At 39.0% G+C, this 27329-nt stretch overlaps 1 protein-coding gene across 1 annotated transcript in view; it reads left to right on the top strand.

Annotated features, from left to right (window-relative positions):
• RELN (reelin) overlaps window positions 1-27329 on the top strand; it is a 449067-nt gene that overhangs the window by 228561 nt on the left and 193177 nt on the right. Inside the window, exons 9-10 of the mRNA XM_079785901.1 lie at window positions 12670-12766; window positions 15183-15423. Of these exons, the coding sequence (XP_079642027.1) occupies window positions 12670-12766; window positions 15183-15423 (338 nt within the window). The remainder of the gene's footprint in view (window positions 1-12669; window positions 12767-15182; window positions 15424-27329) is intronic.

The raw sequence follows: 27329 nt of genomic DNA, 5'->3' as shown, positions 1-27329 counted from the left end.
AGGAGGGCTGCTTGGCAGGGAACCTGGCAAAGCCTACACATTTTGCATTTTTCTTCCTGTGTTTCTCCCAACTTAGGCTCTATAGAAAGTTCTATGCTGTGGGCTTGGGAGGAGGCTTGCACAGGGTTGGGGACCTAAAAGTGGCTGAAAATGCATGGCAATCCATAACCAGAAAGAGAATTGGTCCCTTTCTCTCTTGTGATAGGAGTGGCTGTGAAGAGGAAGGAATACAAATATTTTGGAAGTGAGGAAGCAGGGATAGGACTGAAAGGGAGAAAGGTACAAAAGGGGAGGGGGACAGCTGTTCCTTTCATATCCTGTGGTCATTGTCCATCTGCTATAAACTGGAAGAAGTCACCTAATGAGGTTTGGGGATTTCAGCCAAGGAAGTGACTAAAGGGCAAAATATTAAGTACAATAAATCACATACTGTCACATTTATTCAGAAAGAAAGGTTTGCACACCCAATAGCCTACTTACTAATAAAGTAAGTCAAAACAGAAATTATTATGAGTAGCCTCATTTTTAACATAAACAAATATAAAACAGAAGGTGAAGAGGTGTTGCTTTTAAAACCCAGCTCTTTCTCTACATTTTAGGAAAGAGATCTTTCAAGTTTAGAGGGAGCATGTTTTTAGTGTAAGTAGAGAATATTTTGGAGGATTTTTACTGTTCTTCTTTATTTGACATCTCTTAATCCTTAATATCAGTTGTTAGTAAATGCTTAAAATGGAAATTTTACTTCCATATAGTAGTCCTTCTTACAACACTGTCCTTGATTTCTGCAGTTACAAATATGCTAAATTCCCCCCCAAGGGTACTTTTGGGTGAGCAAAACAGTGGCAAACTCTAGATTTCCATATTCAAATAACTGAATGATTGATCTCTTGGGACAAAGATACTGGACATGTTGATTTCTCTAAACCAACAATTTTCATGAAGAAAATAATGATTCATCTCAATTTCAGTCATCGTATTTTACCAAAATTAAATTCACTCGCTCTTGACAGATCCAAGAGCAATTCGAGGATTTCCTCTTGTGCAGTGTGGAACTGTTCTTAATTAAAGTCATATCTGTGGGCGACTTTCAGTCACAATTCCCATCCCTGTCATTTGGGACTGAGAGGCCCTGGGATGCTTCCTGACCAGGCTGCCACAAAGCATTATCCAACACAGTAACCATTTATTCCTTCCCTGCCTCTTACCCATGAATCAGAGGGTTGCCCCTGTGGCTACAACTCCTGAACTTGTGCAAGGCATGAGCTGCTGTCTCTGTGAAGGTGCAGGCCAGGCAATTTGAGCCTGTATTTTATGAGATTCTGAAGCAGCTCATGGCAGGATGTGTAAGTACAGTCAGACATGAGGACAACAGCTAACAGAATGCCTCAGAGGGGCTTGGAGACCTGGCACAGCCAAGAGGCGCATTCCCTGTTCAGCCATTCTTCTTGCATTTACTTCAGCAGTGCTCTGAGAATTGGTAAATAGCCCACATGGGGCCACCTTCTCATCTTTCTAGGTAGATCCTCTCCTCTCCCCCCATTTTCCTTGAACTCTACATTCCAAATTACTCCAGGGATAACTGATGTACAGGAAGGTAATAAGTGACAAAATCAATTTGCTTCAAAGAGTATCAGGCAAGAAGCTTGCTCACTATTAGAGTACACACTTGATTACATTTTTTAAAAATGTACTAAGTAATGGAACAAATTTACAGATATATAAGTATACATATACATATGTGTGTGTGTGTGTGTGTGTGTGTGTGTGTGTGCCACATTACAAAACACTATGCACAGATACATAAATTCTTACCAAGATTAGATTTTGTACTAGGGGAGGAATAAAACAGACATGAAAACTAAGAAACATGTTAAACCAGTTATCCTGGAAATCAGATTATTATATGCTTAAACTTAGGTACGGTTCATCAGGTAGTACTTCTGTACTTGCCATATTATCAAGAGGTTGTTCTACTTACAGTAGATGACTGATGCCATGGGCTAATGCCCTTAGGATTTTTCTGGCAAACTCAGTAACAAAGGAAATTGAAATCTAAGTATAATTTAATCATTGTTCTACATCATTGTTGTTACTGGAAAATAAACATGCACAGCTGCCACCAATGAACTATTTGAACAAAAGTTTGTAAAACTATAAAAACATTGATAATCTGTATGATAATTGTCCATGACCTGCTTGCAGCAGATTCTGAAGAAGAATGAATTGCAAAGTAGCAAATCAGCTTTGTGTTTCTTGATGCTTTTGAGTACAATCTCTCTTAACAAAAAAAAAGGATAAATCGCCAGAACTGCTTATTATACCACTGTCTTCAAGTTGCTCATCATCTTTTGCACGATATAGAACGAGGAAGTCTCTTTCTTGAATGCCCTAACCTAAGATCCCCAGGGAGTGTGTCTAGATTTTTCGAAGCTTCTCCAGCAGTTCCCCGTTTATTCATTGTTCTTCCCATTCACTACAATCTTGAGTTAATGGCTCTGATCCATTCATCTACCTTGGAAAGATGAAAAGATGTGTTGATCCTGTTATGATTTGCACAGGTCACAGCAGGGAGTCCTAAGTAGCCAGATTACATCCATTTCATAACTTTATCATCTTTCCGTATCAAATGCTGTTGTTTCCCTGCAGCTCCTGGAGCCCTGCCTGTCTCTGAGGTCTGAGTTTTGAGTAATGGCCGCAGCAGCCCTTGAGCTGCCAGAATCCTCAGCAGGGGTCTGTCCAGACACTCCTCGAGCCTTCAGTATTTATGGGCACAGCTCCGCAATCTAGAGGCATGATTTCAGATTGTACTTTTCTCCATCTATAAATTCTGCACGCTCAGTTCTCTCCTCCTCCCATGGCCCTGTGGAACATTTAAAAAGGCAGCTTGTTTTTCAGGCAGGGCTTTAAGGAAAGAGGCTGCTACCGGCAACCACCGCGGAACCCCCCCAGGAGGACAGTAGCTTCTTCTATTGTTTCTGTTCTGATTTACTTTGAAAAGTCCTGGGCTTGGTGGAGAAGGGCATAAATAAAACTATCCAGGTCTTGAGAGACTAAAACCATAGATTTATCCTTCTACTACAAAAGTAAAAAGAAATAGAGAGGGCTGCTAGAGATATCAGCTCACAAATTCCTAATCTGCAATTTCATATTACAAAAAAAACCCTCAGAAAAACAACAAACCTGTTTGTTTGTTATTCATTTATAGGATAGCAAAGCCACACATGACCTGAATTGATATGGCAGCAATAACTGGCTGTAAATTATTTAAGGCTATTCATAATCTTTATTTTTATTTTACTACTATGTGAATCTTTATGTATTTCATTGCAGAAATATTGTGTTATATAATACTAGAGGTCCAGTGCACGAATTCGTGCATGGGTGGGGTCCGGCCAGCCTGGCCCCAATCAGGGCGAATCAGGGCCAGGCCTGTGGAGAGGAGGAGATGGCAGGAGGTTGGCCGGCTGCCCCTCCCCCCCCCCGAACTCGCCCCCCCTCCCCCCCGCCCCCGCTGATCAGCCTGATCAGGGCTGGGCTGGCTGGGGGGAGGGGCCGATGACAATTGGTTGGCAGCCCCCCCCAACCCCCAACCCCTATTGGGGAGGGGGCTGACTGGGGTTGGGGCTGGCTGTAGGGAGGGGCTGTGGGTGGTGGGTGTTCCAGTCACTGGCTTTTTATATATATAGATATGGGATATGTACCTCATCACTTTTCTGAAATCTTTAATTAAGTAAATAATTTGGATCCTGAAGTTTATCTGACCTCAAAGGATTATGGACCTGTTGGGCTATTGTTCTGAAGAAGGGAGTAAGTCTTGAATTCTTAATAGAAGAAATTACTAACATTTCTATTTTTGAAATGGCCTTGATTTTACACCAAATCAAGCTATTCTTTAAGTTGTTTGTTTTTATAGCAACTATCCAAGAGGGATGGGATAAAAGGAAGACATTTATTCATGAATTTTAGAAACTTCTTGCCTAGCAGGTATTTGTTATCTCCATACGTGTATATTATGGTTAATGGGCTATGGCACAATGAACAGGTTTACAATATGCTTATTATGGGCTTCATTGATTTGCACATAATTGCTGCTTTTCATGTGCTTGTGTATTTGGGCATTATAAACTTCAACGGCTCTTTCAGAGTCTCCCAACCAGCTCTGCACAGAAGCACTCCAGTTAGCAAGTCCCAGAAATTACAGGCTCCCTCTGACTTTTATTGCGTCCCTGAGGTTCATGAGGTTCAACGTAGTTCTCATTCAGGTTCATCTCCAACATAGCCCAAAGATGAATGGCGTGTTTCTAGTGTAAGCAAATAATTACTTAAAAGTCGTTTCATCAATGTTAATTCAGTTGCAATGTGATCATTTATTTTTAAGAATATTTTAATTGAGCCAACTCTGCCTTAAGTAATAGAGAAGAAATTTATAGCTTCTTATTCTCTTTTCAGTATTGTCCTGCATTAAAATATATGTTATCACTTGAGTGTGCCAAGCTAAGCAAATTGGAAAATGAACTACGTAGTCTGGACTCTATGCTTCAGGACCTGTGATTTAAGACACTTGTAAATGCAGGAATGCACACACAGTACATGCTTTGGACAGGGCTCTTTTTTATTTTTTATTTAGTATTTTGTTACTCCTGCCCTGAGGATATTTTTCCCATTGATTTTTAGAGAGAATGTAAAGGAGGGAGGGAGAGGGGGAGAGAGAGAAAAAGAGAGATAGAGAAACATTTGATATGATGTTGATTGATTGCGTCCCACATGCACTCCAACCAGGCCAGGGATTGAATCTGCAACCCAGGTATGTGCCCTTGACCAGGAAGCAAACCCACGACCCTTTGGTGCATGGGCCAGCACTCTAAGCAACACAGCCACTGAGCAACACATCCAGGGCCATGTGTTTACATTTGATAAATTTATTGTCATTTCCAAACTTCTTTCATATCCCCCTACAAGTTCCTTCATCTTTCTCTTCCAAATACCAATCTCTCCTATCACCTTCCCTTTATTTAATACTCTGTTGCTTTTGCCTGTCTCAGTAGTCATATAGAGCCATCATGGAGATTACAATATGCTACTGCAGCCAGTGTTCTGATTCCCAATAAATAATAGTCATTAATGGAAAATTATGCTTTTTTTATGCCATGCATTTTTTTACCTTCAGAATCTTTCTGAATGTATATATTTTACACCATGCTTTTTTTTTTTTACATTCAGAATCTTTCTATGTGTTTATGACTCATTTGGAAGTCAAACCATACAGTTTTTTCTCTGCCAGTTGACCTCACCTCATAAACTTGGCTAAGTGGGTTATGTCTAGTCTGTCCAGTTCTGAATCCCATTTGGCCCTGAGTAAATTTCTTTCTTTCTTTCTTTCTTTCTTTCTTTCTTTCTTTCTTTCTTTCTTTCTTTCTTTTTTTTTAAATATATTTTTATTGATTTCAGAGAGGAAGTGAGAGGGAGAGAGAGATAGAAACAGCAATGATGACAGAGAATCATTGATTGGCTGCCTCCTGCACGTCCCACACTTGGGGGTCAAGCCTGCAATGCGGGCATGTGCCCTGACCGGGAATCGAACCGGTGACCTCTTGGTTCCTGGGTCGACGCTCAACCGCTGAGCCACACCCGGCTGGGCTCTTTCTTTTTTTAAAAAAATATATTTTTATTGATTTTAGAGAAGAAGGCAGAGGGAGAGAGAGATAGAAACATCAATGATGAGAGACAATCATTGATCATCTGCCTCCTGCTGACAACCCACTGGGGGTCGAGCCTGCAACCCGGACATGTGCCCTTGACTGGAATCAAACCTGGGACCCTTCAGTCCACAGGCTGACACTCTATCCACTGAGCCAAACCAGCCAGGGCCTGAGTAAACTTCTTAACCTCTCTTTGCCACAGTTTCTTTCCTAACTTGTAAATTGGGCATGCACATAGACCTCTTCTTAGCAACCATAATTGTTCTCTTGAGTTACGGGAATGTTTTTCTTTATGGGTGCTATTAAAACTCTAAGTGACCAGATTTTCTATTTTCTTTGGATGCTAGGAACTGCAAAATCAAATTTTCAGCCCCCCTTGCCAAAACCAGTTTGGCTCAGTGGATAGAGTGTTGGCCTGCGGACTGAAAGGTCCCAGGTTCGATTCTGGTCAAGGGCATGTACCTTGGTTGCGGGCACATACCCAGTAGGGGGTGTGTAAGAGGCAGCTGGTCGATGTTTCTCTCTCATTGATGTTTCTAACTCTCTATCCCTCTCTCTTCCTCTCTGTAAAAAAATCAATAAAATATATTTTTTTAAAAATTTCCAGCCCCACTCTACCAATTGTACGAACCTTTTGAATTGTATGTCCTTACTCCGATATGTCTTGTCATCCTCTCAAAGCACCTCCTTTTTCTTACCAAGTAGACTCCTCTCTTCCCCACTAACACATGTACCAGTGGTGCTAACAGATAACAAACAGATAACTCATTCGGGTCTCAGTTTTCATTTCCCTATTGAATTTATAGCATTTCTACTCAAGAGTTAGGCAGTGGCATAAGGTAAAAGAAACTATAGAGGGGAAAAATGTACTGGAAGTCCTTGATAAACAGTAATTCAATTTTATATTTAGCCCATGAATAAATATGGTCAGAAAGTTGCTCCCTTTTCTAGGGTAAATGAATTTATGAAACGAGACAAAAAATATTGAATCATACTGAAATCTATTAAATAGCATAGGCTAAAAACTATTTTCTAGGCATTTATCATGTGTTAACTTTTTAATTTTCACAGCAGTTCTATAAAGAGAGTGCTATTATTATTCGCTTTTTACAAATGTGTAAATTGGGCACAGAGAAAGTCAGTGACTTGCCCAAGGTCACACAGCTGAGAAGCCCAGATCACAACCCTGGCAGCCTGCCTCCATTGTTCATTCTCTTAAGTCCTTACATACCTCCTCTCTGGAACATAGCTTACTTAGAGGAAATTTTACTCTGAAAAGTGAAGTAAAACTACTATATAGAATTATCAGTAATGCTAACAAGCCTTGAATCTATTATCATATAGACTTCCCTCATATGAGAAAAAATAAGTAAGACCTAAGGATATATGGTACATTATAAGAGGCACCTACTATCAAATATTTTTTCATTAATTCATAACATTACAATTTGGTTACATTTTTTCTATAAGGTTACAATTTTATTAGGTTTCTTCCTAAACATAAAAATGGTTATTTCCCCCCCTAAGAGCAGTGTGTTAATCTAATTAAATATTCAAACAAACGAAATAAATCAATTTAAAGAGACAAGATAATGTCTTATGATCAAGAAGATATTACATTTGAGAAACTTCTTTTAATGTAGTAGAAATGATTCCTGATGGAGAGGTCAGAACTTGTGCCTTGGGGATGATATTCTGTGTGGATTATGACTACTTTGAATTACTTTGCAAATTGCTTATCTTCAATTATGCTGGGCCATTCTAATAAGACTTTACTAGTAAATTGAATAATTCATCTGGCTATCGTTATTCCTCACATTACTTTATCAGGCTGATAAAAACGTACCAGAATTACTTGTGTAATTTGTTTCTGATATTTTTATTCCGAAAGCAGGCTGGGTTATGTAACCATCTAAGTCACTTTGGGACATTTTTTAATTAACGTGGGTGAATTATTGCCCTGTTGACTATACAGCAGTTCCAAAGTTAATGTGTGGTACGGGTACATGTAGTCCAGAGATTCTAAAGCATGCTGTCAGAGATCGATGTCACTGTGACTCATCCAGGCAAATCAGAAGTCCGTAAGTACTATCTACCCTCCCAGTGCCCTTTTTAGTAGAAACATAACTCAGTAAATCAAAGAAATAGAGAATTTAAAATGTAAAGAAACTACAGAAAATTTATTTCTAATCCAGCCAGAGTTTATTGAGCTTCTGCTGTGTACCAAGCACTGTTCTGGGTATTAGGGACACAATTAGTGAATGAGACAGATACAGTTCCTTCTCTGACGGAGCTTGCATCCTAACAGGAGTTGGACAATGAGCAAGTAAACAAGTAAATAAACAAGGGAAATTTAAATACTAGTAAGTGCTATGAATAACATAAAAATGAGTGATGACATGGAGGATGATTGGAGATTGGAGATAGAGTTTTTTAGATTGAGTGCTCAGGGAAGGCTTCTTTGAGGAGGTGATATTCGCACGGATGCCTGAGGGAGAACAAGGTCACAGCCAGGGGAAGGTCTGTGGGGAATAGGGTGGGAGGAAATTGACATAATCGGTGTAGTTTCAGGCAGAGGGAAGGAGCCCAGAAGCCCTGGGAGGGAGTGTTCGGGTAAGAGAAAGTCCGAAGTGGCTGGAGCAGAGTAAATGAGATGAAGAGCAGTAAAAGGAAGATCTAAAATACATGGAACAGCAGGTCATATCGTATTCTATATATCATGTTATGTGGGTGCCTCCTCCCAGCTCTGGTGCTCTGGGTTGGGGAGCCTGGCTTGGGGTTGAGACCCCCCTGCTTCTGAGTGGGATCCGCTGTAACTGAGATATCCCTCCGGAACCTCAGCTGCTGCCTGTGGGAGCAGGGCCAGCCCTTTTCACATCTCCGCTCTTCCTATCATTCTCTGTGTGGCTTCTTCTGTAAATCCTTGCTTGGAAGACTTCTCCTCAGCTAGTCTTCAGTTGGTTATTCAGGATGATTGTTCTATAACTTAGTTGTAATTCCAGTTTCGTCCTGGGAGGAGGAGAATGTAACTTACACCTACTCTACCACCATCTCCGATCTCCTAATACTTGTAATATTAATTTATTAACTTTGAGATTTCCATTAGAGATGGCAAGTAACAGTTGGATATACAAGTGTAAATCTCATGGGAGATATACTCCCAGGTATCATATGTTATACATGTTATTTAAAGCCTTGAAAGTAGGTAAGATCACCAAAGTAGGCAATACAGATGAGAGAAGAGAAAAGCACTAAAACAATTTTAGGTCTCTGGAACTCATATTCCTGTAAGTACCAAAGAGAGTGTTTGAATTTTAAACCAGTTTAAGCCCATCAATGGTTCTCAGACCATGCTTGTGTGCCCATGATTCTAAATTACCTTTTCTCCTTCAGCAGTTCTTTAACTCTTTGCAAAATTGCTACTTTAGGAAGTGCTTTGAAGGAGAGAAAATAGATCTGCAAAAAGAGGGGGTGTTTTGAATTTGACATTCGGGTTTGTCTTTCCTTCTTAGCTTTAAATATCAGCTTCAGCAATGACAGATTCTTGACTTAAGAGTATCAAGAAGAAGTAGCTGTTGCAGGTGGTGCCAGGTTATTGTCTCCTCACTGAACGAGAGTGCTTTGAGGGACGTGAGCGCTCTACCACAGCATCTAGGAGCGGGGAGTTGGGGTTGGCCTTAGTCACCTGGGCATGTGGACATCCCCTCATTCCATACAGAGTCAAGTAATCATTGTCAATCTGGGCAAGGACAATCTTATTCTGCAGATAAAAGTCTGTGTGGCAGTGTGGTTGCATTCAGAAGGGTTTGCGTGAAGAAAAACTTCACCCAGTGTATGTAGAGCAGCTATACTCAGAGTGGGCCTGGGGAATCATTTATCCTTTGGACTGGCGTCATTTGGAATGGTAGTTTGGTAGGAGTAGCCTCAGAGTGAGGCGGATATCCAAAGCGGACTGTTTCTCTTGGGGAGGTGCTGCTTCCAGCGGGGAACCTCCCCACTTCAGTCCACTAAACATGGGCAGTGTCTGTCCTCTGATTGGCCACTTGTACCCTGTACCCCAGTCCTGGTCATCCAGCTGTCTATTTCTACGTTGGAGTCCCTTTGCCCTTTTGACCATCTTTTCACATGGGAACCCTTTAAGGTAGCCCTGGGCTAGTTCTGTTTTCTAGGGTACACGTTTGATCTCCAGGAACTGTGCACCTTTGTCTCACTGCGGGTGGAAGTGCGGCTTTATTCTGAGGGATAAAGCTTTATCCTGGAGAATTGTTAAAGGATTGATTATAAGCACGGAGGTAATGTGATTCAGTTCACTTGTAGGAAGAGTGCTGGCAACAGCATGGCTGGACAAGGACATGTGAGGCTGGAGACAGGGAGACCAACTAATCACCATTGCAAAGTCCTGGCAAGAGCTAATGAGGGTCATTGACAATGGTGAGGAGGAGATGGGTGCAAAAGATATTAATACTGTAGATGTGAAAGATTTAATGACTAAGTGGCTGAGAAAGAGTGAGACACCTGCCAGATGCCTTTTTGTTTTACTTCATAGGTTTATAATCAACTTAATCTTACAACATGGAGATGGTAGCATCTACACTAATAAAAGAGTAAGATGCAAATTGATAGTACCTTCGCGACACCCACCAGCCAATCAGGAGTGAGCATGCAAATTAACCCAACAAAGCTGTTGGGCTAATTTGCATATGCAGGCGCCAAGCGGCTGGGGTGAGGCGGGATGCTTGTGTTGTCACCATGGCGATGATGCAGGTGTTCCACACCGCCCCAGCCTCTCCAGGCCTCTGTGCAGCATGGGAAGGCAGAAAGGCAGCTCCCGGCCAGAGCAAAAAGGTGGCTCCAGCTGGCGTGAAGGCGGTGCTGGCAGCCAGGGGAAGGAAGGCCCATTCTTGCACGAATCTTCGTGCATCAGGCCTCTAGTAAGAAAATAGGTGAGAGTCATGTTTGTAATCAAGGTCATCTTTGGACACATTTTTATTTTAAGGTTTATCAGCTTTGCTTCTCTTCTCAATTTGTAAACAATTTTCAAGGAATTGAATTCTGTAAGGAAGAGTTTGCTTATCATCTGTCTTACCCTTTCCTTTTACAGGAATTCACCTTATACGTTTGCTTTTAGGTACTTATGGTGTATACAGCATAAAGGAAGCACATAAATACCACTTAAATTCTTTAGGCTAATTTGAATTTTCTCTTGAAATAAACAGATTGTCTGCCAGACCTAATTCTTGTTTGTGTTCAAGTTTGTCCCACATAATCCTGGTGGTTTCCATTTCCAGTCCCACAGTGTGTGATATTTATTTTAAGCAGCTGCTTATGAAAGGTAGAATTTAGCAATGATCAAAATGACATAAGGTGGGTTTCTGTTTGAGTTCAGGGTTGCTGGGTAAGTTTCCTTTGAATACCCTTCCTCTCCTGCTTTTTCACGTATGTTTTGGCTGTGAGAGTAAATCTAGGAAAACTGCTGTTTGGCCTTTTAGCACAGTGCCAGCTTTGTGATTGCAAACGAACTGTGTTGTACTAAACACCACTGAAATAAAATAAATGAGTCTGATGAAAGCTTGGAACTCGTGCTAGAAATGTAAAAACTCAACAGATGCCATTTGCTGAAACCAAGGCTCCTCTAGCAGATGGGTAACGGTTAAACATAAATGGCACCATTTTTCTTTTTTTGGTTCATTTGTTTTTAATACAGTATTAAAAAATCCTGCTATTCAGTAAAATAAACTTCTGACATATGCTTCATGACTGTTTGGGGTATCCAAAGATTTTTGAAATTACAGTTATACTATGTTTTATTATATGAATTCATTGAACATGCAGAAACACATTTTTGTCTGAGCTTTAAAACTTTCTTTGGTATAAATATTTCCAATATTGAAAATAGTAATGGGAAATAATCACCAAGTAGTTGCAATGGGATATAATGTCCCTCTTTTAAATCTTTAATGTTGGGTTATAATAAAATAATATAAATCATATCTTCCATAGTTCATTTAGTGCTTGAGTTTTCTTTACAATATTTTAGTTTCTCACATACTGTCTCATCATTTAAATAACACACACACACACACACACACACACACACGAGGGTGTTTTCATTCCTTATTAAATTTAATGACTTAGCCAGGTCAGTGTTGTTCAGTGGTTGAGTGTCGACTTATGAACCAGGAAGCTACAGTTTGATTCCTGGTCAGGGCACATGCCAGAGTTACGGGCTCGATCCCCAGTGTTGGGCATGTGGGAGGCAGCCAATCAATGATTCTCTTTCATCATTGATGTTTCTGTCTCTCTCTCCCTCTCCCTTCCTCTCTTTGAAATCAATAAAAACATTTTTTAAAAATATATATTTTATTGATTTTTTTATAGAGAGGAAGGGAGAGGGACAGAGAGTTAGAAACATCGATGAGAGAGAAACATCGATCAGCTGCCTCTTGCACATCCCCCAGTGGGGATGTGCCCACAACCAAGGTACATGCCCTTCACTGGAATCGAACCTGGGACCCTTCAGTCCGAAGGCTGATGCTCTATCCACTGAGCCAAACCCGTCAGGGCAATAAAAACATTTTTAAAAAAAAGTAATGACTTTCATACCATTTAATGCAATCACTATTAATTGATATTAACTTGCAAGAACCATGGTGCATTACCAATCATTCTATAATATTGAGATATTTTTGGCATAGAAAATATGTGCTTATTTTATAATTTAATTGAGAAGTTTGTGTATCTCTAAGTAAATCTACAGTTTTCCTTGTTTGCCTTTTTTCTGTTTCCTAAAATTATTTACCAAATAATACTCATCAGAACAGTTCACAAGAAATTCTAGCAAAGTTAGAAAAATGAGGAAACAATCAGTTAAATATCTAAATGGTTAAGAAAAAGTATCTAAAATATTTATCAGAAAGGATACTATGTCATTACAAGGATTTTTAACTTTGAAACTTATTGCTATTTACAGGTTCAGGTTCATGTCGCTTTAGTTATTCAGACCCCAACATCATCGTATCATATGCCAAGAATAATACTGCGGACTGGATTCAGCTCGAGAAAATTAGGTTTGTTGTCATTGAAAGTATTTTTCATAAATTATGACATAGGTGTATTTCTTCTTCCCTGTTTGCCTTCATTCTACCACTGACTTTATTCCTCGTGGTTAAAAGTACTCTGGTTGTTAATTATGCTGAGTTGCATGGACACACATATCATGATCTGCCCTATTGGAAGAAGTATTGTTAAAAGGGTCATTTTCCACTTGGAACTTCCCACTGTCGGTAGTAGCTCTAACAAATTATTTTTTGGTAAAAGCACAGAATCCTCCACAAAATTACATCACCCATTTCTCCAGGTGGCCTGACTATGGCCTGGTTTATACGTCTAGGAATATATAATATTACCACCTAAATCTGATCCTTTGTCTGTAATGACAGTGAGTGAACAGCTGCCAGACCTTTTGCATCTAATCTCTAGTTCTGTCATGTTCCTTCTAGCTTTCCTAAGACCAGTTCTAAAATTATATGATCATAGTTATGATGCAACTTGTAATCATTTATTATATTTTCTTTATTTAAAAACCTTTATAAGAAAATGAGGTAGGGTACTTGAGGGAGAAGTTTATTCAAGTTGAAAAGATTTGGTTAAATTAGCAAGAATCAAATTATGTTTACTCCTGCATAGGTTAAATCATAAAACAAAATTCATAATAGATATTTAATTTCAAGTATGGTAACATGTTAAAAGGAAAAAGATACCTGGAAATTTTATAAGGTCGTTATTCTGATTGGTTTACTTCTTAAATTAGAATAACTCAAGTAGAACATTTTCTATAAGTTTTCTAGTTTTCTTTTTTCACATGCTATTTTCCTTACTATATTTCCATGTTGAAAAATAGTGATTTATTTAGAGGGGGAAATAAATATTAGATTCTTAGTCTTTAACACTAAACCAGTCTATCCGAAGTTTCTAGTAGTATTTCATAATTTTAAAAATGTTACATATCTAAGTGCTAGTCTAACGAAAAACTGAGAAAAATGATTCTAATTCATGGATTTTAATAGACCATCCTCCTCTGTGACAGAATAATCTATAATTTAGAGATACCTGTTTAAGCCAAGCTCTGGCATGCTATGCCCATTTTAAACAGAACATTTTTTTTATTCTTTCTAACTTCTAGTACTTATGAAAATCATGCACATGAAATACTTATTTATATAAATGTCTTTAATCAAGGCGGCATAAATATTAGAAATTTTAACCACACCTCCATCTTTTCTCTATGTAATATTCGTATGTCATAATTTAGGTAAATTGTAGCAGCTTTTTCTTGCTGGAAAACAACTGAATACCTTTGATATGACAAATAGTGAATGCACATACACATATAATTACAACACATAAAGATCACATTCAGCTGATTCCATTTGGCTTTTAACTAAATGAGATTTTCAATTTAAGGTCATGCATCAAACTGTTAGATATATTAGTGCAGATTTTCCTTTCCATTTGGTGACCAGAATGAACATATTTTCAGTCACTTCTTAAATCTAAATATATTATTTTCATCGTTTTAAATTCCTTATGAAGCCAAAAACATAGTCATCATGAAATATTTTAAAAGAAAGGGGGATTGATTACCCCTAAAGGTAAGGTACACCATCTATAACCTATACTGACAATTTTACAGATATATATATATATATATATATGTGCTGCTTTGGTGAGTGAAAAATATGTCTTTTCTGTAGTCCTTTTAAAACTGATTTATAGTAAGTCCAGAGCACTAATAGTTTGCATTTAGTAACACTTAATTTTTGCTAAAGCAATAATCTTTACTATAGCAGATTTCTATGTTGGTAGAATAAAATGTTGAATAAAAATACTTTACTATATAGCAGAAGGGCCTAGATTGTAATACATGTAATATAAAAATAATTTTAAATTATATCAAGTTTTTAAAGATCGATCTGCATGAAATTTTAAAGAATTATAGAGCATTTAATTCTCATGGCAAATCTCACATTTCATGTAAATAAAACAAAAAGGTATCCGATTAGTCGAAATAAAATATCTATTATGTAAAGACTGATTATAAAATGATGCAAAATTTCAAAGTATAGTTTTTCTCCTTTCTTCTTATTATTATCAAATAACCTGTGCTGAATACACATGATTTTCTAGGGGTACCATGAAAGTGTGTGCTATTGTCTCTTCAGTGACTCCTTTACTAGCTTAGTCCTGTCCTGTGTTAAAAGTAAACTTCTTGAAGACATGTAATATTTAAACTGTCATCACTTAATATGAACTCCTTAATATTCAGCATACACTAAAAGATTTAAGGGCTATGGGATTATGAGTATTTAATCTGTACTGTATATAGTATTTTTAAGATAATGAAACTACAATCTTAATTAAGAAACAAAGTTGATTTAAGTTCTTTAACTGTGGCACTAATTCCCATCTCACCATATGTTCCAGGGCCCCTTCCAATGTCAGCACAATCATCCACATCCTCTACCTTCCTGAATATGCCAAAGGGGAGAACGTCCAGTTTCAGTGGAAGCAGGAAAACCTTCGTGTGGGTGAAGTGTATGAAGCCTGCTGGGCCTTGGATAACATCCTGGTCATCAACTCAGCTCACAGACAAGTCATTTTAGAAGACAGTCTCGATCCAGTAGACACGGGCAACTGGCTTTTCTTCCCAGGAGCTACAGTTAAGGTTTGATTGCTCTTTTGTTCCTTCTTCTCCAAAACCTAAAGCTCAATAAGCCAATTTGCACAAAGATAACTATTCTTACCAAACCTACTAGTAAAGGGATAGGCAATGTTGTTTTTATGTTACCTCCTCTTTTAAGGATAGAAAATATTTGTTACAAAAACATTTGTCCATCCATTTAACAAGGTTTCTTTTAAATATATTTTTATTGATTTCAGAGAGGAAGGGAGAGGGAGAGAGAGAGATAGAACTATCAATGATGAGAGAGAATCATTGATCAGCTGCCTCCTACACACCCCACACTGGGGATTAAGCCTGCAACCTGGGCATGTGCCCTGACTGGGAATTGAACCGTGACCTCTAGTTCATAGGTTGGTACTCAACCACTGAGCCACACCGCTGGGCATTTAACAAGTATTTTTGAGGACCCACTGTGCCATGTACTGGACTGAACCTGGAGAGTAAAAACACAAAAAGGCAGATAAGTTTCTTCCCTTCAGGTGGCTATCAACTTAGTTTGGGCAATAAGACATGTCAATATGTAAATACAAAATAGCATAATTGCTATAATTTGCTGGGAAAGTGTGAGTGCTGTGGAAGTACAACATACAGTAACAAATCCAGACTTGAGGGTTTAGGAAGGCGATCGGGAGAAGAGGAATCCAAACAGAGACTGAAGAGAAATTTGGAGTTGGCCAGGTGGGAGGACTAGTGTTTCTAGGATCAGAAATGATGTACAGTGAGAGCACGAAACAAAGGTCTTGGATAATGTACAAAATAGTTTTCTAACAGATTCTTAAGGTGAGACTTGTGATAGTTAAGTCTGGAGACAAGGCCAGTGACAAAACCTTAAAGGTTTTGTAAGCTCCTATAGAGTTTGAACTTCATGGTGAAAGTAATAGGGAGTCACGAAGCGTTCCAATTTAGTCACACAATCATATTTGAATTTGAACTGTCCCCTTGAGAATGGAGGATGGAATGATGGGGAGAGAAGGCATGCAGGGACACCAAGTAGGAGGCTGATAACAGCAGTCCAATGGGAGATCATGTTGGCCAGAATTCAAAAACAGGATGGGAAAATGTGGACAGATTTGAGAGATTTTTAGGAAAGGGAATGGAGAAGATTGGAGACTTATTAAGAAGATGAGGGAATAGTAGGTGTCAAGGACAGATAGAATACACTTTGTCTAATAAGAGCTACTGTTTTTTCAATATTATTTTTTATTAGTTTCAGGTGAATAGCATAGTGGTTAGACAATCATGTACTTTGCAAATTAATTCCCTGATATTTCAAGTACTCATGTGGTACCATACATGGTTATTACAATACTAGAGACCCAGTGCAAAAATTCATGCACAGGTGGGGTCCGGCCAGTTCAGCCCCAATCAGGGCAGATGGGGGCTGTGCCTGTCAGGAGGAGGAGATGACAGGAGGTTGGTGGGCCAGCTGGGGGGAGGGGCCATGGGCAATTGGCTGGTGGGCCCCGCCCCTGATTGGGGTGAGGGGGCCGATTGGGAGTGGGGCTGGTTGGGGGAGGGTCTGTGGGCGGTATGCCAGCCGACCCACCCCCAAATGGGGTGGGGGGGCTGATCGGCGGTCAGTGGCCGGGGGAGGGGCCTGGGGAGGTTGGCCAGCCAGCCCCACTCCCGATTGGTGTGGGGGGGCCGATCGGTACAGAGCTGGCTGGGGGGAGGGGCCACAGTCCGATCAGGGTGGTGGGGGCTGATCGGGTGTGGGGCCGGCCATGGAGAGGGGCCATGAGTGGTTGACCGGCTGGCCCTGCCCCTGTCAGAGTGGAGGGGCCGATTGGGGGTGCAGCTGGATGGGGCGAGGAGCCACGGGCTGATCAGGGTGGTGGAGGCCCATCTGGGGCGGAGCCAGCTGGGGGGAGGGACCGCAGGTGGTTGGTTGGCTGTCCCTGCCCCTGATTGGGGTGGGGGGTAATCTGGGGTGGGGCCGGCAGGGGGAGGGGCTGCAGGAGGTTGGCCAGCTGGCTTTTTATATATATTGATTATTGATTATATTTCCTACACTCTACTCTATATTCCCTCAACTATTTTTTAACTACCAATTTATACTTCTTAATCCCTTCAACTTTTTCACCCAGCCTCCCAATCCCTCTCCCTTCTGGCAACCATCATTCTACTATTTTCTTTCTTCTTTTATTTATTTAATTTTTTTGTTAATCCTCATCTGAGGATATTTTTCCATTGATTTTTAGAGAAAGTGGAAGAGAGAGGGAAAGACAGAGAGAAACATCAATGTGAGAGAAACACATCAATTGATTGCCTCCTGCACTAGCATTGACCAGGGCCCGGGGCCGGGCAGGAGCCTGCAACCGAAGTACATGCCCTTAACTGGAATCAAACCCAGAACCCTTCAGTCTGCAGGCCGACATTCTATCCACTGAGCAAACCGGCTAGGTCTCAATCTGCTATTTTAGTCATGCAATTCTATTCTGAACTCTTCCCAAACACCCTTAAATTAATTACCCAGAGTCTATGGTGGTACCCTCTCTGCTTTCTCATTCCCAACTTCTGTTTGTCCAATAAAAAAAGAGCTAATTTTGCCCATCCTGCATGGCTCAGTGGTTGAACATCGGCCTATGAACCAGGAGGTCACGTTTCATTTCCCAGTCAGGGCACATGCCCGGGCACATGCAGGAGGCAGCTGATCAATGATTCTCTCTCATCATTGATGTTTCTATCTTTTCCTCTCTGAAATCAATAAAAATATATCTTTTTTTAAAGAAAGGTCTACTTTTTATCGAGTACTTACTGTTCTAGGTACTTACTCTTTGAGGCATGTGTATACATACACACACACACACACACACACACACACATACACACACAGAATTATATTTATCATCTCATATAATTTGATCCTTATAAACCTATAAGAAAGGTGCTATCTTAACCCCATTTTACAGATGTTGAAATGGACTTAAAGATGTTGAGTAACTTGTCCAAAATATACCTCTCACCAGTGGCAGATCCAGGATTCACATACAGGAATCTGAGATAACCTTGATCTGTCACCAATGACTTTGCTTATATGTAATAAATACAAACTGATGTGCTTCTGTTTTTCCTGTTTCTTCTCAACATTCATTTGTTAAATTTTCATTTTCTTCCCCATCACTTTTTGACTCTAGGTGAAAAGATTCTTGCTTTTCTCATATTTATTTATCTTGCTTCAGCTTTATTCCATTAACCCTGCATGTTTCTTCCTCCAGATGACTGATTTTCAGACATTAGAATTTAGTAAGTTCAGACCAAACACTGGTCTCTTCCTTCTCTTCCGTAGGTGATTTTGTTTTCACAATCCTAGTTATGGGTCCATCTCAAGTACTGACTTCTGACCTAAAGTGAAATAAAGTAGACGGGACTATTAAAATATTTCCCTTAGGGAGGCAAGAGGCATTTTCAGTAACCTGCCTGGGAGATGAAATAGAATGAGAATGGTGGGACACTAAAGAAAGAAGTCAGCATTCTAATGGCAGCAGACTGTCTCTGACAAGGATGTTAAAAGCAAGGATCATACAAAGGAATGCCACTGACAAAAACTACAGCATCATTCCTTAATATGGCATCATGCTCCCTCCATACTCAAGACGTGTGTAGGCCTAGAAGATACAAACCAAACTCCCTGGCATGTAATTCAAGACCCTTTCCAGTCTAGGCCCAACCTAACTTTTCATCCTCATCTGCCCCACTGACTACCAGCCTCACAAATACAGCATAGAATTACACACCCTCACCCCTTTATACATGCTTTCCCACCTTCCTTTTTTCTCCGCCTGGAAATTCTACAGCATCCGCAAGGGCCCACCCAGCTCAGATGTCTGTCCATGTGAAGTTTTATATAGTTAATGTCTCCCCCCTCTCTGTGCTGGTATAACCATTAGGTTGAACAAAGAGGACTTGGGGTGGGGCCAGGCTGTAGAAAACAGATCCATTCTTTTTCCCAAGTGACCATTCAAATTCATCTCTGCCTTCTTTGCATGAAAATTAAAGCAGGTCCTAAGACAGCTGATAGACCAACACACGTCATCCAATCACTTTAGTCTCCTACAGTATTGGTTTTAAAACAAATAGGACTAGTTTACTGTAGCAATCCAAACCTCAAGTTTCATCCGTAGTTCCTCCCTCCTCCAGCCTAGGTCTACTATAGTGGGTGGGGATGGAGGCAGTGGTCATGTCCTTCTCTTTCCTTACCATCCATCACAAGTTTCAGCCTCTGAACCCTCCAGGGCTGGGTCTGATAGAAGGAGAAAAGAAAAGATGCAGATATTGTTGTAAGCCAAAAGTATTAATCCCTGATCCTGATAAATGATCAAAGCTGGTTCTCTCTTGAACCTACCAATAGGCTCCTTGGAAATCTCCCCACTCCTCTCCAAAACTGGGGATGGCTCCCATGCATCTCTCCGGGACCTCTGGCTAATGACTGCAACCTCTTTCTGCTGAGGGCTTCTTGCTCCTCTACAAAGTAGTTCAGGGGCAGGATCTTAGACAAACTAGGTTGTCTGTTGTGTGCACAGGCCCAAGCCTAGTCTGTGGTAAACAGTCACCTTGGATCCATCAGTGGGAGGGAGAGTAGTTACTTCTTATAAAACAAGAGAATAGAGAGTAGTAAGTATGTAAACTGTCCAGCTGATGAATTTGAACATAATGTTTGAGAGAGTCAGGTCAAATAAGAAAGAAACAAATGAGTCACTGGCATTCATCATACATATTTCTCCTTGCCTTCTTTAGATTTCTTCTTTATTCAGTTTTTTTGGGGGAATATTTAATCCATTTCATATGAGCCTGTCCTTGTTTATCTCAAGTAGGGCAAAATGATATAAGACCAAATAGAGTAATTAACTTAGGATTTTATGTGATCTGGGGAATTGCAATTATAGGTCACCACTTTAAATCTGCCCTGGGTTGGTAGAAAGCTATTACCATCTGTTGGCTCTTTAGTAATTAATATGAAATAGATGTATAACAGTACCAGTTTCTAACACTGAACCTGGCCTTAGATTTGTTGTGCTTTTTTATTTGGAAGGGCTGTAAGAGGTTACAGAATTGATATGTTTTTCCTATACAACCATCTGTGTTTCTCCTCCATGCTCCTCACAAGTTCATGGCCTTGCCTGACTCATCTTCCAATGTTTTCTCAGAGAACTTGCCCATGTGGAAGAAAAGGCACATAATATTCTTATGCTTCTAATTACCATCATGATATTTTATTTCCCACAAATCCCTAAGCAGCCCTTTGTTCATGACCAAGTAGGTGGGGCTCTGACTGCCAATAAATACAGTGCTGCAAGTCATAAAGCTCCCCGAGCACCTCCCTCATTAGCAATCTCCCAGAGTAAGCAGATCGTGGGCTTAGCAAGGCAAAGAGCCTGCGACCCTTTCAATATTGAGTCCCATGTCTTAATTATTGGTTGTGATGATTTTTGCCTTCCTTTACAGAATATTTCTTTTTTTAACTGATTTATATGATTTCTGCCAGTTCATTTGTAGTCGTGAGAATAGCTACTGCTACCATAGCTGCCATTCTGTACTTTACATTCCCGTGATTATTCTATAACTACCAATTTGCACTTTTTAAAAAAAGGTTTTTATTGATTGATTGATTTTGGAGAGAGAGAGTGAGAGGGAGGGTGAGAGAGAAAGAAACATCGATTCATTGTTCCATTATTTATGCATTCATTGGTTGCCTCTTGTATGTGTCCTAACCCGGGATTAAACCCACAACCTTGGCATATTGGGACAACGCTCTAACCAATTGAGCTACTCAGCCAGGACCAAATATATATTTAATCCCTTCACTTTTTTCACCCATCCCTCGAAAACCCCTCCCATCTAGCAACCGTCAAAATGTTCTATTTGTGAGTCTGTTTCTGTTCTACTTGTTTGTTTTGTTTTTTAAGACTCAATTGTTGATAGATATGTATTTATTGCCATTTTATTGTTCATATATTTTATCTCTTCTTCTTCCTCCTCCTTCTTCTTCCCCTCCTCCTCCTTCTCCTCCTCCTCCTCCTCCTCCTCCTCCTCCTCCTCCTCCTCCTCCTCCTCCTCCTCCTCCTCCTTCTTCTTCTTCTTCTTCTTCTTCTTCTTCTTCTTCTTCTTCAAGACCCTTTAGCATTTCATGTAATACTGGTTTATGGTGAGAAACTCCTTTAGCTTTTTCTTGCCTGGGAAACCCTTTATATGTCCTTCAATTCTAAATGATAGCTTTGCTGGGTAGAGTAATCTTGTCACTGGGATGTACTCCTGAAACTAATATAACATTGTATGTCAATTGTAATTTAAAAATTAAAAATTATTTACATTAATAAAAAGAAAAAGGAAAAAAAGAATTTAGTGAAGAAAGGTGTTCCAATTCAGTGTCCTAGGGGGAAAAAAGGAAGTGGGAAAATGATGAATCTCAGGGAAATTTCTGGTGTCCAACTCAGTGACAGTGGTCTTGGTTTTGTCATCAGAGTTTAAAGGAAATGAAGTGATTTTGCGGGGCTCCTTCCATTTAATCATATAGTATCGAGAATCAGTGTTTCATCTTGGGTAGGATTCTCATATCCAGGAATGATACTTTACAGTAGCATGGATACTGGATAATAATAAATAATAATAGTAATCATCGTGGTACATGATAATGATGGAATAGTATAAATAGTAGTAATGATGCCATTTCATGAGTGCTTGTAGGTGCCAACACTATGAGAAAGACCCTATCATCCAAGTTTTACATGTATAGCAGATGAACATTGAGTATCTAGATGTTTACTGCTTAATGTTCCTTAGTCACTCTGGAAACATCTGGACAAGTCCATCAAATCATCTCTTTCCAACTCCTCTGACACACCCTGCAATCTGAGACTATCCTTAATTTTAAGTTCAAAGAAAAACACTAAATGTAGGTTTTTGAAGGTTTAGCTTGGAACTGCTGCAGCTGCCCACTTTCCATGACGCACCATCAAAGAGAAGAGCTGCAAAAATCAGTGAGGCACTCAGAAGGAACCCAGGGACAAATGGCTAGGGAAGAGCTGTGCGCAGGTTTTAGTTTGTGGGGTATTTTCTTCATCCTTCAATCTATCCAACTCCCCATGAAGCAGAGTTCCCAAATGGATCAACATGCCATGGAGGTGAATATTGGTCAAGCAGCTGCTTTATTTTTTTTGTATATTTGTTCACTCTCATCTTTAGTTGTAGTTAAAATTTGTATTTTGCAAGCATGGTTGATCTATGGCTCCTTGATATCTGTATGTGTGTGTGTGTGTCTGTTAGGGAGAGAGGGAGTGCTTTGCTCACTCACCATTAATAAATGTTGATATCTGCTCAGCTACCCTGGATACTCTCAGCTTGCAAAGGCATAAATCACTGGCTTCTGTCAACTCTGGAATTGACCCACAGATTAAATGCAGATCACCATGAGATAGGTGCTGTTATTTGTATTTTTTATTTTTAAGAAATCTTCCCACTCTGATTGCTGTGCCTGCACCTGCTAATCTTTTTCTGTTTATTATCCTACCTCCTAGTGTTATTAGCAAGGGATTCCAGATTACTTCTTCTACACATTTATGGGAACTTATATTGAGAAGTAAATCAGTGCTGACTGTCAGAGTCTGTTATAAAGGTTTGTCCTTTATAATAGGTTATGATTTGACCACATGTATTCAAAAGAAGTTCCCTTAAAATGTAATTTATTAAATTTTGCACATTTATGCCAAGGACTTGGAGTAACTAAGTATACGGAATTTAGACAGGTCATATCTTAACCTTCTCTCCACTACTACTTTCAGTTAACTAGATTGCTTCCTCTCTCCTACATTAATTATTGATAAATATCCAATAATGTCAAATTTCCTAGTTTAACAAACATCGAAGGCCCTAATGAAGACAACAACTATTAGGTAAATCAACAATTCATTAGGGGAAGCATTAAATTAGAACAGGAGAGTTTATTAATTTTCTCATAGCTCTTATACATTATGCATTTGCCAAATTCATTGTCCCAGTGGACACTAGGCAAATCTCTAGTCCAATATAAGAATTAAAGCTTTCACTCTGGGTTTCTGCTGCCACCTGTCTAATACTATTGTCACAAATTGTTGAAACATTAATGGAGAATAAAAGTCATTACATCCAAATTATGAAAACATGTAAATTAACTTGCCTGCAAATTTTAAGACTTGATACAAGTTGAGACTAATGAAAAATATCTAAGACAAATAGTGAAAGGTATGATCACACTCAAAGCAGAATTCATTTTTAAACCTGCTTTTTGGGAATATAATCCCCTGGCAGAGCAATAATGCCCAAAAATTGAGCACCCCAGAAAATGGTCTCAACAATTCATTTAATGATTTTCTTTTTTTCAGAGTGTAAGGACAAACAGGAGGAAATCAGATATGTTTTCCAAAAATGTGATTTGCAAATCATTGTACTGGAAACTCTCTGGTCTGTAACTTGAGGGATTGGAGTCCTGGCTTTCTAATGAGGATAAACCTGAGCTCAGTAAGACTTGTAGCTAGTTCATGTTCCCATGTCTTTTTCCATTAAGAATCGGAATGTTAACTATGATTTTCTGGCCAGATTCCAGCTTGGTTAATTGCATGCTGTCTACCTAAATTCTCTTTGCTTGGGATGTTCTTCACTTTGGATTGCATTGCTGTTATTGTCATGTTTCCCCCAAGAGCTGGGTACATGATATTGTAGAATGAGCCAGAATATAATTTGTTAAGCTAATAAGAGTACTTTGGGGATGAAGGGTTAAATGTAAGTAGTGTGCTTTTCACAATTCCCCTCAATGCAGCCTATTTGTACAGTAATTAATGTGGAATAGCATTAGTGAAACATGGAATTGAGCCAAATCACCATGATGAGAGTGGCAATAAACACAGAAACAAATAATCTTGATAATTTCTATTGAAAATAACTATTCAAACAAGTCCCCAGAGCCTCTCTGCCTAATGTACCCATTTTTTTGCTTGTTTTTGGTCTGAAGCTGACACCATTAATCACTAATTAAGTTAATACAATAATTGGTAAGTGAAATTTATTTTCTTCTATATGAACATCACAAATGAACATAGTAACTCCCTGGCAAGTGTGGCTCAGTTGGTTGAGTGTCATCCCATGCATGGAGAGTTTGATTCCTAGTCACGGCACATGCCTAGGTTGCGGGCTTGATTCCCAGTAGGGGGCGTGCAAGAGGCAGCCAATTGATGTTTCTCTCTCTCATCAATATTTCTTTCTCCTCCTCTCTTTCTTCTCTCTCTAAGATCAGTAAAACATATTTTTTTTAAAAAAAGTAGTAATATTTTTCCATCAGCTTTGTACCTAGACAGTATAGTGACACTCAATAACGTAAGGTTTGTTAAATGGATGAATAAAATGGTGCAAAAAAGAGGAGGGAAATAATGTTTACTGATATCCTAAGATTCACCAATCTTTAGTAGGCATGTTACTTATAATATCTCATCTAACCATCACAATTACACCCATTTCACAGATGGAAAAGTAGGCTCAGAGAGACCAAGTAGCTTCCCCAAGATCAAACAGCTTTCATTTTCATAGCCAAGTATATTTACTATAAAGCCAGGCCCTTTATTCCTCAGTATTTGCAGCCTTCCATGTTGTGGTTAGTATCCTTGGCCTTAATTTGAGGAGGCAAGTCTGAAAACCTCAGACACTGAAAGTCAAGTTGATCCCCATCAACAAGGTTAACAACTGCCCTATGGAATTTTACATTGTTATCCTTCCTCTCATTACTCCAATTCAAAACTGTCACTATTGCCATTTTAGAGTTGTCATAACTATTGCCAAGTAATTATACACTTGTCACAAAATATACCATAAATTGAATCTTTATGAATCTTAGCATAAAGTGGTTCAAATGTGAATGCTTAATGAATCCAGAGAATAATGAGAAAAAAATACTCCTTAAGCTCCCTAAAATTCACTCTCCACGGGTGCATCTATTGTGTTGACTAGAGAAAATGTACTTCAGCCCTCCTGCCCTTGGACTGTGTTCATAGCCAAGTTTTTTTAACTGGCATTAAATTTCCTAGAAATTGTGCAAAAAAAAATGACAAATTCATTTTGCCTCATGAAGGAAATTGTTCTCTTCCTACTTTGACTTTTTAAATAATATGAAAGTCTGCACTTTTAAAGGCCATTGAACAAAGTTATAGGAGATATGTATTTCTAGATGATAAAGCTATAACATAATGAAAGGCTTAGGAAACACAATGATATATAGGCTATAAGTCAGTCACTTTCCAATCACACATCTCACTTCAATCCAGAAACTCTTACAACAATATATGAGTTTATTTCCAGTCACATAGTGGCTAATTTATGGCTCTGCCAACAATGCCATTTTAATTAATTTTATTCATCTTATTTCTCTTTTCTCTGCTCCTCATATCTCATCTGTTTGCATTGCCTAGATTTTAATTAAAAAAACCTCTCCTCTCTAAGGAGCAATCTGAAGTGGCAAAAAATAATCACTTAAAATATTACAGTCATTAAAAAATTGGCTGTGGTGGAAGCCATGCATTTTCAATTTTCCTACAAATGATGTTTTAGCTTCCTTTTAAAGTGCACTTTGTATCTGAATTGTCTGCCACCAGCCAGCTTGGCTATCAAAAACGGTCTTCCAGCTGGGTGGGCTGAGTGACAACTCCTTAATGGAGGAAATGGATGGCTCTCTGCTCATGTGGAGGGAAGGCATACCAGGCAGATTTCATTCCATCTGCCACCAGCTCTCTGCAAGCTGGCATTGCCCAAATGCCCAATATACTCATTTCAACAAAAAGGATATATAGTAAAAAAAATAAATTGCCAGGCTACAGATGCTTGAAAGAATCATCAGGGCCATTAGACCCCGGGGAGATAATATTAAGAGGTGCCTTAGTGTTCATCTTTGATAGAAACCTAATTAAGCTATGGTGGAGGTGATTGCAAGTACTTTTACAAGTACAGAGGTGAAGCCATTAACATTTTCAGCAGCGTATAGGGAACAACCTTAGAAAAATGCTATCCTGAATTGCGGCCAAGGACTTGTTATATTGAGGAATTTGCACTGATGTTTCCTGTTGATGCTTTTCTGAATGGCAAATTCTTGTCACTTAGTTACACTGTGTTCTGCTTTTCAAGTAAAGGAAACCCATATAACAGCAAAGTAGGAAAATATTTTTGATTGACAAATACAAACAAAGACTATGTTTATGGGATTTTGTTAAATAGTCAGAGCCATTTATTAAAAATTTAAGTGTATATTTAAACAATTTTAAAGGGAAATTTGTCATCCCAAAGCTATCATTTCACTTATTAAGAGACTATAATTTAGATTTAAACTATATAAATCATTTGCTTATGATGGCATAATAATGCCATAACATAAATAATTGTATCAAAATTAGTAAAGAAATTTACATGAGTTTATAAAACTAGGAAATTAAGCTATGTGGTTATGATTCATATTCATAAGGGATTTTTTGTTGTTTATTGATTTTAGAAAGAGAGAATAAGAGAGATACCGATTTGCTGTTCCATTCATTTATACATTCATTGGTTGATTCTTGTATGTGCCCTGACCCAGGTTCAAACCCACAACATTGGCATATCGGGACAACACTCTAACTAACTGAGCTACCCTGCAGGGCCTTTTACAATTTTTTTCATTTAAGGGATTTTTAATAATTAGATATCTGCAGTACTTAAAAGTATCAAGTGTATGTCATTGATCAATGCAAAAATAATGCAGCAAAATCAAAATAATTATAATTAATGTATGTTAGGAGGGCTAGATATAGAAAGAAATATTTGGAGCCCATCTATAAAATTTATACTTTTATTTTACCCAGAATAAATGCCAGTTAGTTACCTGATATATACTCATCACA

This window comes from Cnephaeus nilssonii (genome assembly GCF_951640355.1).
Source record: "Cnephaeus nilssonii genome assembly, chromosome: 12".
NCBI classification, from domain to species: domain Eukaryota; kingdom Metazoa; phylum Chordata; class Mammalia; order Chiroptera; family Vespertilionidae; genus Cnephaeus; species Cnephaeus nilssonii.
This window is presented reverse-complemented; position numbering and strand designations above follow the sequence as displayed.